The sequence below is a fragment of the Otolemur garnettii genome, unplaced genomic scaffold (genome assembly GCF_000181295.1).
Source record: "Otolemur garnettii isolate 467f Iridium unplaced genomic scaffold, OtoGar3 scaffold00003, whole genome shotgun sequence".
NCBI lineage: Eukaryota > Metazoa > Chordata > Mammalia > Primates > Galagidae > Otolemur > Otolemur garnettii.
In genome coordinates, this window is record NW_003852398.1 from 1,275,013 (window position 1) to 1,290,598 (window position 15,586).

Here is a 15,586-nt window from a genome sequence, read left to right on the forward strand (position 1 = left end):
TTAACTATTGGAAATGGACAGAGAAGACACATGTCTCTCTCTGAAATAAAAGCATAAATCCACTAAAATGGAAAACCCACAGAATGCAAAAGGGGCCGATGGAGCAGAGGCTTCAGGGGCAGGCAAGTCGCCCCCTCCCTGGCTACTGCTTTTGGGATAGGCCCTGGTGGGGGCCAGCATGGCTTCCTGGGGCACTGCCTGGGTGTGTTCCAGTGAGATTCTGAGGACCGCAGGCAGGAACCCCCTAAGGGTAGGAGGTTAGGCCAAGGACAAGGTCTCTTATCGGATGTGGCCACCTGTGACCAATGGTCTCAAGGAGGGCAGGGAGATCTTATCTATGAGAAAATCTTCCTAAGCACATGTCCACGCACACAACTGCCATTTCAGACCCATACACATACACACAACAACCTTAGCACATCTCACAAGTCTCTCAAACACATTTCTACAACACCTAACATACACCTACCACTTCTGAAACACATGCGTTTTGAAAACGCATGCATATACAAGCTATGACATGCAATTTCTAAACACAGATGAGATGGCTAACACACGCATATGACACAATCTCAATTGAAATACACCATCTTAAACAAGCACAAGTCATAGCTATGATGACTAATATACACACACAATCTCAAGACCATATACACACTCTAACCATCCACACATACACGTAGTCTCTGGACACACATTTGCTGATGGCAGTCTCCGCCATGCGCTATCACACATGCATGGACACGTACTTTCCTTCATCACTTGCTCCCCCTTCCCAACACCATTATCAAACTGACAGAGTAGGAAGCCTTGGTAACTTGGGGGAAGGGGGATAAATGTCAGTCCCACACATCCCAGACGAGAGTTTGTTCTTGGCCAATGAGATGAATGGATGGATGCCTTCTGTCAAATGGAAATTGGCTTCTCCCCAATGGCTTGGGGCTTTGGCCAGGAAGGATCCTCCTGGGGACCATGGGGGCCCTGGAAGCACATGGACAGGACAGGGTGGGGAAGAGGGTTGGATAGAAATGGGGGCAGCCTGGCCACACCAATGGGGGAATCCCATAGCATAGACCATTGCTGCCCGATGGCTCCAAGTGTTTTGGGGAGGCCTGGGAAGCCCCTTGGCTGGGAAACCTGATCCAGCCTGGCAGTGGGGCTCCAGGACCTAAGTAGGGTGTGAGAGAACAAGGTGTTGCCTTACCCTGGGGCTCCTCCACAAATGAGCTAAAGTCCAAATAGGATCCATTTGGAGGGACCAGCTTGGCAAGGGCCATGCCTCTCTAGTTAAGGGTTGGGGAAGGGGGTGCTCCTGGGCTGGGTGTCACCAAGGAGAGGGAAGAAGAAGAATCCCAGCCTCCTGCCCAGACCCCAGCCTAGCCAGATCCTGGACCGCTCAGGCTGGGCCTTCATCGGGCAGGCTTACCCTGACTTCCTTTCTAAGAGCCAGGCTACTCAGTGCCCCTGCCTTGACCTGGAGGTCAGAGGCCAAAGGTCATCATACTGGGCAGGGCTGGAATGTGTCATTACTTTGGCTGGCTGGGGACAGTGGTCCTCCTGGCAGTGGGGAGCATGGAGGAATGTATGGGGGTTACCACGCTAACATAGACTTTAGTCTTCCTGTGGGGCCTCCAGTGCCTATAGCCCTGGGTTCAATGCCCCCTGGAAAGGGAAAGCCGCCTTCCCCTTTTCAAGCTACTTGGGAGTAGGGTGGGTCTGGGTGCCCTGGGATGAAGGGGTGTGTGAGGGAGCGCTAAGTAGGAGAAGTCCCTGGCCAGGGAAGGGGGGCAGAGGCCAACTGAGGTTTTCCCCTTCAGAATTGAGACTTAACTTAATAAAAAGAAAAAAGAAAAAAAGAAAATAGTAATAGGTGGAGTAGGGATGGGGCAGGAGGGCCGGTTACTTCTTGAACATGTCCTGCAGTGGCCCGGGCAGGTATTTGAGCACCGTGTCCAGGATGCTCTCCTCTTCCTCCTCCTCCTCATCACCACAGCCAGCAGGGATGGCCTTCTTGGGCCGAGTCAGGCTCCCCTCACAGGGCTGCTCCAGGGCTGCCTTCTCTTCAGCCTCCTTCTCCTCCTTCTTCTTCAGCCCGTACTGGGGAGGTGAGGGCAGACATGAGTAAAGGCAGGGCCAGGGGAGGGCCTGGTCTCAAGGTCATGCAGGCTGGCAGGGGTGGCTCATGAGAACTTTTGAGCCTCCATTCCCCCACCTCATAGGGGCCTTCCCTTCAAGGGGGCCTAGTAACTTCTTTTGAAATCCACAAAGGTCTCAATTGTTCCCAGATATTTAGAGCTAAATTTTGTTGACAAAACTTCACTTGAACTATGTAAGGGCTTGATTTATTACAGGCTCTAAGTAGAAAGAACTCTACTTTTAGTAGGCTAGTTTCAGTACATAAGACTGCTTTATAAGTGGTAAGACTACTTGTCTTGATTTACTACACAGAGCTAGCAGACTTACATTGAGCTGTTTAGCATAGGTGGCAGCCCAAACCCTTAGGAGTGAGTTTTCCCAGCGCCAGGTACTCAGGGCATGGTGGTATTTTTCTAACATTCCCAGATTCCAATCTTATTCTACCCCAGGTGTCTCAGGCGCGAGACTATGGACCTCTAGCAGCAAACAGGAGGGCGTACTTGCTGTGTGCATTCATCTTATTTAGTCCCCATAAAGATTCTGCAAGGAAGGTGTTCTGTGACACCCATTTGTCTGAGGGGAAGGAGGGGCCTCAGAGAGAGTCAGGGCTAAAGTGAGAGTCGAGGTCAGGGCTTTGGGTGGACGGGTTCTGAGCCCTCGTGGGCCTCCCATCCATGGCTGCGCTGACCTTGTCTCGGATCTGCTGCCGGACCTTCTCCCTCTCCGCCTCCATGCGCGCGTGCTTGGCTTTGCGCTCCTCTTCCTGCTGCCGCAGCGCCTCCTGCCGCTCTTCCTCCTTCTTCTGCGCGTCTGGGTCCTTCTCCTCCTCTCCCCCCAGCATCTTCCCCATGTCCTTGGTGGCCCCTATGGGGATGGGGTGAGGATGGAGACGGTAGGGGGAGGGGGGAAGGGGGTGGTGGCAGGGCAGGGAGTGAGGAGCCACGCGGCCCCATCTCACCTGACTGGGACCAGTGGGCGGGTGGCAGTGGGGGACAAGGGCCTCACCTCCCAGGGCCTGCTTCATGACGAAGTCCATGGCACCGGCTCCGGTTAACGTGCACTAGCTCACGGCCAAATGTGCATGCAGCGCTTCAGGCTGGCCTGGCTTGGCTCTCGGAGATGTCCGGACCTGCAAGAGAGGAGTTGGGGCTCAGACCCGAGAGGCCTTGGCACAGGTGGGGCAGTGACGTTAATAGAACAAATCAGCAGCCTCGCCTCATCTGGTTCAGACTTCGTTAGAGGCCAAGACTCGGTGCCTTGGTAGCCAGGGCAGAGGAGATGGAAAAGAAGTCTTTACCAGTACTAGGCAACACATGAGCGGCCAAACAGCTTCTTTTTAAAGTTGTTTGATGCCTATTAAAAACCTTCATCTTGAAGGCTGAAATTCGATTGGGCCAGAAGTACTGGGAAGAGCCTGGAACTTAGAGTTAGGCAGAACTAGGTCTAATGCCACCCTCAGTCTGATTTGTCATGTGACCTTCAGCAAGGTACTGAACCTCCTTAAGCCCCAAGTTTCCTCTTCTATAACAGAAAAATGGCAATGCCATCTTTCCCAGGGCTAGAGACTAGAGGGAATCCCGCCTGGGCCACCGGATCAACTCATGAACCCCCACCTCCCTGGGCATGCGATCACCGTCACAAAGCAGAGGTGCATGCAGAAATGAGAACAGCCAGCTTGGATAAACATATCCAGACTTCTGTGAATTGACAAATGGAGAAATAAGTTATTTTTAGTGCAGCATACATATAAGTTTTGTGTTTCTAGATTGATATTGATTTTTATTTTGAATTATAGATGGGCACTTGGGAGACATTATAAGCTTTGGGAAGCACAGGGCCTTTAAACTACTTCGTATGGGCCTTGTGGGCACTCAGATAATGTTAGTATCCTTTGCTTCTCCTTAAATACCAACTTTCAGTTTTTATTAGACTTGTACTGTTATTTTTTGCCTTAGAAGATTTTCTCCAAATAAAATCATAATGGGAATCTCAATATGTGAAAGTGGAGCTATTGGAATGGTAGCTGTGGGGTCTAGAGCCCTTACCCTTGGCTTCTTTCTCTTCATGTTCCCCCCACACCCCTGAGCATCTGAGCCCCACTGCTCTAATTCTTGGAGAGTTTCTTTTATTTTAATCATTCAGTTCCACTGGTTCTTTGGCAGACAAAAAGCTGATACTAATCTTCTAGATGGAGGTAGGGACATCCATGAGCTATCCACAGTGTGAAGTAGCATGATGGTCAGATAGGGCCAGGCCTATTCCCCAAGGCCTTTTGTCCCACACATAAAGACTTGGTGTCTTTCTGATTTCCTAGGAATAAAAAAGGGTTTGGGGATATGGTGGCAGAGAAACCAGGGCGGATATTGCAACCAGGTTGAGTTCAATGTCACTGGCTCTTTTCTCATTTCTCAAAATGAGAAATCCTATCAACAGACTGAAATTATGTCATAATATTGGGCCCAAGAGCTTATCCATGTGATTAGACTGCCTGATAGGTTGTCTTGGGGAGAGACAGAAAGTTATGAAAGTCATGCTGTAGTAGGAAAAGAAATCCCCAGGGCTTTTGGTACCAGACACACCTGGTTCAAAATCCTGGCTCCCATCCTAACCGGCTGTGAGTCCCTGGGGAAGCTTTAGTTTGTTCCTTGCAAAATGAGTGAGTATTAAGTCTACCCTTGTACCGATGTTTGAAGGAGAAGAGATGATACTGGTCAAATGCCTGGTGTGTAGCAGGAGCTCATAAAATGTTAGCTGTTGCTGACAAGGCATCTGCGGAGAAGAGCCCAGAAGGGATGGGCTTTCCAGGAAATGCAAGAGAACCCACCCACCTGACCCAGAATTTTGAGCTTAAAGGTTGCTTAGTCAAGATGTTTTCATATGATTTAAGACACTGTGAAAAGACTTCTTTTCTAAGAATAAGAAATGATTTAATAATCAAATGATTTCAGGAATTCTTAGGTTCCCACTTTGTGTTTATACGGAGCTCAAGGAATTACCAGGTGGTTGTGGAGGATGCAGGACTCTAATTTGAGATGTTTCAGATTGGCTGGCAAGCCACCTGGGCTCCAGATCCTAACTTGCTGGGTGACTCTGGCAAGTGACCAGACGATCTTCCAGACCCTTTCTCCACATGCTTCTGTCGGATTAGTTCAGCAATATTTGAACTGCTGACCACACCCCACTGTACCTTCAAAGCCCCCTCTTCTCTAGATTCTGTGACGTGGCTCTTTCCTCCCCACACCCCTCCACTCCCCTCCCCTCTTCTTTACTGGCTTCTTTTCTTTCTCCTGTCTCTTAAGTAAGCTTTTCCCCCAGGAGCCTGCCTTTTTCCTCTCTAACCTTTCCCTTGGGGAACTCATCCATTCTAGGAACTTTAATGGTCACTGACACTGATGACACCTAGATCTTATCTAGGCTCGACACCCTTATATTCATTCATGCCACAAGTATGAGCTGAGCACCTACCACATTCCAGTTGATGTGTTATGCAGTGGGGATAGACAGACAAAGCCTTGCCCTCATGCAGATTACATCTGAAGTGTGTGTATGTGTGTGTGCACGCGCATGCACGTGGGTGTAGGGCAATAGGCAATAAATAAGACAAACGATACGTTTTCCTGGACACCTCCCTCAGGTGCCCCATGGGTACCACTCAGACTCAACATGCCATTTCTCTATTATCAAACTACTTCCTCCTTTTAATCCATCAACAATGTTTGCATGCATTTCTTCAGCAGACATTGATTACCACTGCCACCCCTCTACTGACTCTTCTCAGTGGTGACATCTGTCTTGCTTTCAGTGGCTCCTCTTCAGCCTTCAGGGATTATTTAGCAGAGCTTCCTGAGTCTGCCCCCAAATCCTGCTAATTCCAGCATGGCCCTCTAATCTGTCTAGGCTCTTGTACCCTGCCTAGACTTCCCTAACCAATTCTTCATTTCTTAAGGCCCAAACTACTGCTACTCCTCCCCTGAAGCAGGTGATCTTCCTCCTACTCAGGTCAGTGTAAAGTGCATGTACTCTGTGACTGGGCACACCTGGCTCAGATCCTGAGCCTGCCACTTTTTAGCTGTGATAGTATTTAGTAATTGACACTAAACTCTTCAGTCTTCCTTATAAAATGAGGATTATAATAGCACTTTGAAAAGTTGGAGGCAATCTATGGAATGCACTTGCACATGATGGGTGCTTAGTAAATGGTGGTGGATATGATGATCAAAACAATTAGCTCCTATAAGCCCCCCTCCTCCTAGCTCCTGAGGAAGAAGCCCCCTTCTTCTAGCTGAAGCCAATCCATCTGGCTGGGCTCTGGCTTTTCTCTCTTTACACCTTCCCTTACTCCATCCATCACTTCTTCTTCCCCACATCTTCAGTCTCCTCTGCATAGGTCGCTTTTAACCCCTCCCTCCTCAAACTCCTTCTCTGCACCCTACATTTCCTTTAATCCCTGCCCTCCAATTTTGTGACGAGGGGGTCTCCACATGGTTGTACCTCTCTGTGAGACCAGAGATCTGCTGCCTCTGCATAGCCCTCAAACTCCCCTAGTCAGGTGGCTTCCGGGTGCCAGATCCAGGAGCCGGCCTCCTCCCCCCATCCCTCTGTAGCCCCAGAGGCCAGTGTTGATTCTCTCCTACCATTTTTTCCCCCAGCTTTCTTGAATCTACTCCTAAATTCCATGACACAGCACTCTGTGGTCTTCATCCTACTTCCCAGACAGGTCTTCTCTCTCTTCTTTGCTAATTCCTTTCCTTTCCTTTAAAGCATATCTGTTCTCCCAGCAAATGCTCCTCTCCTCCTTCTCCCAGTGTGCACCCCTCCCCTACTGTCTCCTTTGGGAATCTCATCTATTCCTATTGGTTTAGTGCTTATTTAGCTGTAAAGATTTGTCTCTCCTCCTCCCTCATCAACATGCACATTTAACTCTCTTCTGGATATTGTCATATGGATAATATCAAATCAACCTATTCAAAGATCAACACATCCTTGCCTCTCTCACCCACCCATCTTTTCCCCAGCATGGTTTGTTCCTATCGCCTCAACTGAAAATATTAAAATCAGTAATTTCCTCATCATTCATTCATTCATTCATTCACTTATACTATAAATGTGCTCTGAGCTCCTACTTTCTGCCAGACACCATTCTGGGGCTGGGTGCAGAAAAAGAGAGTCCCAGAATTTGGTCTAACAGCATTCAGTTGACCGGGGAGGTAGGTAGGTGATGGACATCAGACCAGGCAAGGAATTGATGAGAACAATTGGGATGGAGTACAGATGAAGAAATCTGAAGCTTATAGCTTCACAATGCTTGCTACACCCCATCTTCTCCCTCACTGTTGCTGATGCATTGTTTTGGAGCCTAGAAGTTCTGGATTTGTGCGTAATCTCTGTCTCCCTCCATCCCAGCTCTCATCCACCTCCACATGGCTGCCCGATTAATCTTCCTAGAGGGCAGATCTGCTCATGCAAACACACCCTGCGATAGCTCCCCATGGCTTTGTTAAAGCGATCAGAGTCCTTGTACCGACCTTCAAGTCCTGCACAGTCTAGTACCCACCTTCCATGATGCTTATTTCCCATCCCTTACATGTGGCTCTGCTTCAACTAGACCCCAACATATATTCTTTCTGAAAAACCCTAGGCATCTGTGCATCCCATTCCCACAGACTTGGAGCCTCTTAACCTCATCTCTGCCAGTTCAGATCCTGGCTTCACCACTTACTAAATGACCTTGGGCAGGTGACTCAATGTTTTCTAATCTGTAAAATGGAAACAACAATACCTATGCCCAACATTTTGTGAGCACTGAATGAAATAATACCAAGTGCTCAGCCCAGTGCTTGACACAAGTGCATGATCAATACTTATTACCTGTCATCATCAGTGACAGCAGCATTAATTTCCAAAGTTCACTCTCAAACATCACTTTCTCCATGAAATTTCCCCAGTCTCCTTGCCAAGATGTGATAGTGTCTTCCTCTTCAGAAACACAGGGCACTTTCTAGGTCAGTATTGCCTACCTCCAGCTCATGGTCTGTCTCTCCATGTGTCTTTCCCTTCCTGGTCACTCTGAGTGCTTCTCAGAGCAGGGCCTGTCTCTTCTTCATTTCCCTTGTCCCCAGAAGCCACTTGATCTCCTGGCAGAGGTTAGATCCTCATAACATATTTGCTGAATTGAATTTAACGTTGTGTATGAGAGTGTGTGTGGTTCAAAATATGATCCTGCCTATCTAACTCTGAATTTGGACATCGTGAGAGTCTGTGTGAGCGTGAGTGCAGGTGTCGGTGTCAGATATTTTGCTGTGTGCCTGTAGGAGTATTGAGGTCCGGCAGGTTGCTTGCAGTTGTGGGTTTCGGCCGGGCCGCCAGGAGGCGCTCCCCAGCGGTTCTGCGGGAAGCCTTGGTCTATCCCTGCGCGGGAAGGGTGGTGGGGATGCTGGGCTGGGGGAGGGGAGACAGGCCGAGGCGGGGGAGGGGTGCTGCTCAAACACCGACAGGTTTCGGTTCTGTCAGCACTCTGGGAACCCAGGGCGGGTCTTCAGCTTCCCCTCTCCCACGCCCTCCAAGTCTGTCCCAGCCCGGAGGCAACGGAGACACCTGCTCAGGCTGGATCTTCTGAGCCCCTGGAGGTTTTCGGGACTGGGCCCTGCCATCTGAGAAGCCGACTCCAGCACCTGCAGTGGTTGCCCTTGTGGCTGCTTTTCTGTTTTTATGGCTCAAGTCTGGGCTATATTCACCGCAACTCAATTCAACACTCATTTGCTTTTTGCAGGGGACCCTATGCTAATGGTGGTAGTAGAGACAGGGGATGTCACTCTGCAATCCACCCTATCCCCATCCCACGCCCCAGGAAGGGAGAAGCATTGGGGGAGGGGAAAGGGAGGAGAGGAGGGGAAGGGGAGAGGAGAGGACAGGTTCTGGCTGAAAAGCGGAAGTGGTGGGGGCTGCCAATTCCCCAACCAAAAGAGCACAGGAATCCAGGCGCCCCTCACTCGGACCCCCACATAAAACAACACACCCAGCAGCTCTGCTCTGGAGCTCCGGGTTCGCCACTGAGATCTCCCCTGCCCCCAGCACACGTAACTCCAACCCCAAGACTCAGCCAGGTCTCAAACTTTGCAGGGGGAGGGGGCGGAGTGGGCCTGGCAAGAGCGGGAGCAAGAGACAGTTCTGTGTGACCCCAGACAGCGGACGTGCGAGAACAAATAGTCCCCTTAGGCCCCCTAGTCGATGTTCAAGGCTCTCCTCCCCGCCACCTTCGGTCTGCCCGCCCCCCAGTCGCCCTCTGACTCACTCCCGGAGCACAAACTGTACCCCTCGGGGGCGGCTCCTTTCTTCAGGGTGAAGAGGGCCCCTGCGGGCTTGGCCTTAACCACAGCCAGAAGTAGCTTAGATCGCCTTCCCCCACCCCAATCCCCGCGAGCTCGAAGTTGTTCTCTAGGTTCAGACTTGAGTCTCCCGCCGCATTCGGGGCGGTACCGGCTCCCCACGAGCCAGGCGGTTTCAGGCGTTTGTCAAGGGGTCTCTGGCTCCCGGGCTTGCGCCTCCCCACAGTTTGCTACTGCCGCGCTACCTTCCCTCCACCCACTCGCTTCCCCCTCGAGAGGAGCTGTCCTTTCAGTACCACGACGCGCGCGCCCGGGAGGGTCCCCGCAGCTGCCGCGCAGTCGCCCATTCCAACACCCCGGCAGTCTTGGGGCGCTGTCCCCCCGAAAACCATATTCCCCAGCTGCCTGGGCTGCCCTATGGCCTCGAAGAGAAAGCCAGGTCCCTGTTGCCCATAGCCCGGTTCCGCCCTCCCGGCCCTCGGCCGGCACCGACCTGGCGGTCCCCGCAACCGTCTGAGCCACTGCAGGGCTCCGGCCGGACTCAACAAGGCGGTTCCTTCTGCTATTTCAGCTCCCGCCGCCGCCTGGAGTAACTGGGGCCGCGGCTGCTGCCGCGGGCGGCTGCCGAAGGCGCCCTCCAATCACGCCCCTTAGCCAGTTCCTGACGTGCTACCGCTCGCCTTCCAGATGGGAAATTCAAATCTCTCTCTCTCTCTCCCCGTCCCTCACTCCCTCCCTCCCGCCTTCCCTCCCTCTCTCTCCCCTTCCTCTCCTCTTCCCTCTCATTGTCTCCCTCCCCTCTCCTCCTCTCTCCCCCCCTCCCCTCTCCTCCTCTCTCCCCCCCTCCCCTCTCCTCCTCTCTCCCCCCCTCCTCCCTCTCCCCCTCCCTTTTCTACTTCTCTCGGTCTCTGGGTCTCCCTCTCCCATTCCCCCGCCTTTCTTTCTCCTGCTTTCGCTCTCCACTCTCTTCCTCCTGCACCTTTCATTGCTTTCCTCCACCTGACAGATACACACTCCCACCCAAATCCTAGCACAGCTGGGAAGACCACAAGCTTGCCGCTTTGGAGGACAAGTAGGGAAGCAAGCGATGGAGGAAGGATTCCTTAAAGCAAAACTCCAATACCACCTCTTCGGGAAAGCCCTCCTTGTTTTCTCTAAGTGGAATGGTCACACTCCTCCTGGCACCTGCCATTCCTAGACAAACCCCTGTTTCAGTGACCCTTGTTCCATCTGTTTGCTCATCTCCTACCTACAAGCAGCTCCAAGACTGGATGACAGCCAGATCATCTTTGCAGCCAGCCCTTCAGCCATAGCATCCAGCCATGGGAGCGTTCAAGATATGCCAATGGATAGTGTGGGTAAGTCCATCACAAGAGGTCAGGAACCCTCTACTGTGGACCAGAGAGAGGTCTGGTGCAAAATTGCAGTGGATCTTGGGCAAGTTACTCCCCAATTCCATCGAGATCTGATGTCTCGTCGAATAGGAATCCTCCAGCAAAGTTCATTCTAGAGGCCTGTTTCTTTCCCTCTTATGCCCAGAGAAGAAGAGGAACTTCCAAGGGACAGGGCAGCATCTGCTTCACCCAGGCTTTTCTCCTCCCTAACAATCTTTTTTTTTTTTTTTTTCCTAATTCTCTCCTAATGAGCCTCTATTATGCCTGCCATCTTTTGGCTCTCAACTGCTTCCTTTAATTCAATTCAAATTGAAATTGTAGGAAAATGACTTCAGAGAGGAGTGGCCTTGCCCCAGGCCTTTGGAAGATTTGTGGGAGTTTCTGCATCAATTGGGGTATGTCAGAGTAGAAATGACTTCTGCTTCTATAAGGGGAGGGCTTCCTTCCAAGGGGAGGATAGCAAGAGATGCAGAGACAGGATCTGGGAAAGGAAAAAGGTGTAATTTTGTTCCAGTAAAAGGGAACATTCTTTCATACATGATCACAGCAGGATTTTTAAAGATGTGGACCCCCATAACTCAGAGGCTGTTGGTAGACCACACTCCTCACTTAGAATATCACCTCTGAGGCTCATCTCTGTTCTCCCCTTATAGACTTGAGGGGCTTTGTATAAGTAAGGTCTTTCCTTTCTGGTTAAATCCCTGTTTAGTGCTATGTCCGGCCATGAACAAGTTCATTCTTTATTGCTCTTCCTTTCTTAGGGCAGACAGTAAAGGAGGGGGCTAAAGGGAGAGTGTTTGATCAGAGTGGCTTAGACTTGCCACTAATGCCTGAGGGGAATTCTAGGCAGAGGTCTGACATCATGTCATTTCAAGAGTCATAGTCCTCCTCTCTCCTTCTTCCTTCATGTTCTTTAAGAGCATGTTCAGTAAATGGGACCTGGCAGGCAGTACTGTATTTACACTTCGGGTTTTTCCCTAACAGGCCATGAAAGCTGGTATTGCTTTCATGTGGATGTTGACCAAGCTGGGCTAAAAATTCAACTTCAGTTTCAGGTAAATGCTGAGCTCAGTTCTAGGCACCACTGTTTAAGATGGGCTTTGACAAGCTCATATATGTTGAGCTTGAAAAGGGGGTGGTTTGATGGTGGGAAATCAGGTCAAATGAGGGAAGGTTGAAAGATCTGAGGATGTTTCACCTGGAGAAGAAAACATTGAGGGGGCATTAGCCCTTGAAGGGCCAGCAAGTCCTGCTTAATCAATAATTCCAATATTTAGTCAGGTGCTTAACAAAGTAGGTGCCGAGTAAATGCTTGCTGAATGGATGAATAAGCATTGCAAGGAAAGAGCTGCTATTTCCATAGCTGAAGGCAGAGTTAGAGCAATGGGGGGGAAGTGAAGAGAAGCAGGCAGAAGCCAAGAGGAAGATCAGGCAACAATAGGAGCTGTCCAGCTCCATCATGGATTGTAGCATGTGAGGGCATGGGTTGGCCATCCCTGGAAGATGGCAGATGGGTAGAAGGATGGTCCAGGTGACAGCTAAAGTCCCCTTTGAACCCAAGCTTCTTTGAGTCAATAAAAACTGCATGAGCTGGGTGGTGCCTGTGGCTCAAAGGAGTGGGGCACGGGCCCCATATGCTGGAGGTGGCGGGTTCAAACCCAGCTCCGGCCAAAAACTGATGAGCTGACATCAACTTTGTCTAGCTACAGAAAATCTTACTGGTGAACAGAAAGACAACTAGCCAAGTTTTGATGGCTTCATCTTGCTGAAAAATTAGGGGGAAACCGTGACACGTTAGCTATTGTTTTCCATCAAATAAAGATGGTAGAAGGTGGTGCCTGTGGCTCAAAGGAGTAGGGTGCTGGCCCCATATACCAGAGGTGGTGGGTTCAAACCTGGCCCTGCCCCAAAACTGCAAAAAAAAAAAAAAAGAAAGATGGTAGAGGAATAAAGTACTTGCTCCTTATTCAGTGTTGTTAGCCTGGACATGATTCCTAAGTACTTATTATTATTGAAGAAAAGTTGCTAAATGTAAGTATTTCCTAATGATTCCAATACTACAAATCATAGCAAGTATCTGAGCTTTCATTATGTCTCAGGTGCTAACTTTGGTGCTCTGTATAATTTGTATCTTCTCATTTAATTTACACAAACCCCTATTTTCCAGATGGAAGACTTGAGGCCCAGGAAGATAAAAAGAGTCTTTGGCAGAGCCAGGGTTCCAGCCCAGACTTCCCTGACACTGAGCTCTGTGGTACTTCTACCACATGGGGCTGCTTCTGTCCTGACACATCCCACAGCCTATGGAAATGTAACTTTTGCTCTGTGGATATTTTTTTACATTGACATTTATAGTCTTCCCTGTTCTCCAGTTTCTCACCAAAAAAAAAAAAAAAAAAGAAAGAAGGAAAAGAAAACCTGCCAGGAATTCACACTCAGATCAGGGTCCCCATGCCATATGCATCCCCAGCATTTCCTTCATCTCCTGCATCTCTAATCCAGCACAAGTGCAAAGAGGCCCAACCTCAGGTCCATGCACAACCTGCTCTGTAGACAGCGTTGAAGAGTCACCCGGTATAATATAAATGCGGCTCTGCTTCAGGGGTCTTATCCTGGCTGGTGCTGAATTTCCTCTTTTGTTTTTGAGCCCTGGAGGCAAGAGAAGAGGGCCGGATTTGAACAGATTCATGAAACGATAGGTATATGCCTTGAATGTTCACTGGGAAGCCAGTCAAGAGAACTAATGTTAGCACATTGTGTGAGGATCCAGGAACAATGTGTGAGGAATGACAACTGTCACAGATCATAAATGTGCCTATCAGTGAGAATAGCTCGCAGAGGGCGGCTGTCCAAAGGTCAACTCATTTCTTCTCTGCAGTTGCCTCAGTCCAAAGGGCACCCTGGATGCCGTGTGGGAAATGAGGAGGTGTGTGTGTGAGTGCCAGGCACCAGCTCTGAACTGGAGGTTGCTGACTGGTCCTGACTTTGCAGGAATTGTGCTGCTGGGTGCAGGGAAACATTCAAATGCTCCAGCCATTGGCTTCACATCCTGCTATTCTAGCTTGAGCCTGGAGGGGCAGAATTGTTCTTGGTTTGAAAGGTTGGACTTGTGTCAGAAGCAGAAACAACTGTGGGGGGTGATGCTCAGAGCAGAGCTCTAGGCCACATTGCTCATCTGAGAGTGCCTTCTCCCTTGTCACTGACATGGCCAAGGTGCCATGGCTGTGAAGGTGTGATATGGGAATCCTAGCCTGCCACCATCAACATGGAATGATGTGAAGGCAAACCCATTGGTGTGCAATGGTGCATTTGAGTGTGGGGCCATGCGGGTGGGAGTGTGGCAGCAGGGTGACACAGTGCAGTGTGCCATCATTGGTGTGCAGTAGGGCAGAACTGGCTCTGGTGGTGTGTCCCTCCTGATATGGAATGATTCCGTGCCAGTGTGAATTGGCATTTGATGGCATTGAGCTAAGTGGATTGTTAGCACATAATATGTCAACAGCATTGTGCGAGAGTTTAGGTGTGAGGAAAGAGTACCACACACTCATGTAGGTTGTGTGCTATACAACCACAGAGGGGCATCATTTACATAGATAGCCAAAACAAAGGCTCTGAGGACATGTCACCATTTCTGTGTAATCTGCTGACCAGTACTGCTCCATGGCCTGTTAGGAACCAGATCACACAGTGCAAGTGAGCGAAGCATCATCTGTGTTTACAGCCACTGCCCATTGTTCACATTGCTGCCTGAGCTCCTCCTCCTGTCAAATAAGCAATGGCATTAGATTCTCATAGAAGCACAAACCCTACTGTAACCTGCACATGTAAGGGATCTAGGTTGCACACTATCTAATGCCTGATGATCTGAGGTGGAGATGTAATGCATTCGAATAATCCTAAAACCATCTCCTACCCCTCCATCCATGGAAAAATTATCTTCCATGAAACTGGTCCCTGGTGCCAAAAGGTAGGAGACTACTGTAACATTTGTATCTGTGCGGTACTGTTAACCAGGGATGCCTCAGATGGTAGGGTGTTACCATCAGTGTGAAAGAGTGCAGTTCCATGTCATCATCAGTGGTAAGGGTGCAGATCCAAGTGTATCTGTGGACTGGCATTTGTACAGATACACCACTGTGATAGTGTGGGGCAGCAGGGGGTGTGTGTGTGCAACCATAAGTGTCATTACCCCGTGCAGGCATGTAGGCAAACTGTGTCACTATCGGAGTGACTGACTCCCTGATTATCTATTCTTTCCCCTTTAGAGAGGCCAACCTGATGACTCTGTTCCACCCAGAAAACTGCAGAAGCCCTAGCACCCTGCCTCATTGGTAGTGCCTGGAATCTGTGTGGAAACTCCCCAGGGGAGCCCTTTCTATCCTAGAGCCCCTCCCTCAGCCCAGCATCTGCCCACCAGCTCCTCAGAGGTTCTCTGCCACCCTTCATGCCATCCTCACCCTCCCAAATCCAGGCACTCATTAGCACGTCAAAGCAGTCCTCTTGCAGCCCACACTGTGAGCAGGGATATCCCTGCACCGTTAGCGCCCTCTCATCTGCAGCTTCTCTGAAGCTTATAGTTTCATGTCTGCACACCAGTCTGCAATCCCCCACCCCCGTTCCATCAAAGGGAGGAGGTTTGGTGATAAATCTTTCCTCTCTTGATTCTGGTTCTTTTTTAAGCTCTCTGCTGTGACTTCTGTCTCCCTTCCCCCCGCCTTAGTCTTTCCAACT

General features: G+C 50.1%; 1 protein-coding gene across 1 annotated transcript; it reads right to left on the reverse strand.

Annotated features, from left to right (window-relative positions):
* Positions 1–796: 796 nt before the first annotated feature.
* CPLX2 (complexin 2) lies at positions 797–10,245 on the reverse strand. The gene is made up of 5 exons (XM_003781923.3): positions 9,951–10,245; positions 7,864–7,876; positions 3,142–3,241; positions 2,825–3,000; positions 797–2,097 (listed from the first exon to the last, which is right to left on the reverse strand). The coding sequence occupies exons 3-5, from the start codon at positions 3,170–3,172 to the stop codon at positions 1,900–1,902; spliced, it is 405 nt and encodes a 134-aa protein (XP_003781971.1). The 5' UTR covers positions 3,173–3,241; positions 7,864–7,876; positions 9,951–10,245; the 3' UTR covers positions 797–1,899.
* Between the last annotated feature and the right edge of the window lie 5,341 nt (positions 10,246–15,586).

Excerpts from the sequence above, each read along its gene's own strand:
- CPLX2 (XM_003781923.3), bottom strand. The coding sequence starts at position 3,172 with ATGGACTTCGTCATGAAGCAGGCCCTGGGAG. Across the intron at positions 3,001-3,141 it reads CATGAAGCAGGCCCTGGGAG|GGGCCACCAAGGACATGGGG; the intron begins GTGAGGCCCTTG and ends CCATCCCCATAG. Across the intron at positions 2,098-2,824 it reads GGCAGCAGATCCGAGACAAG|TACGGGCTGAAGAAGAAGGA; the intron begins GTCAGCGCAGCC and ends TCACCTCCCCAG.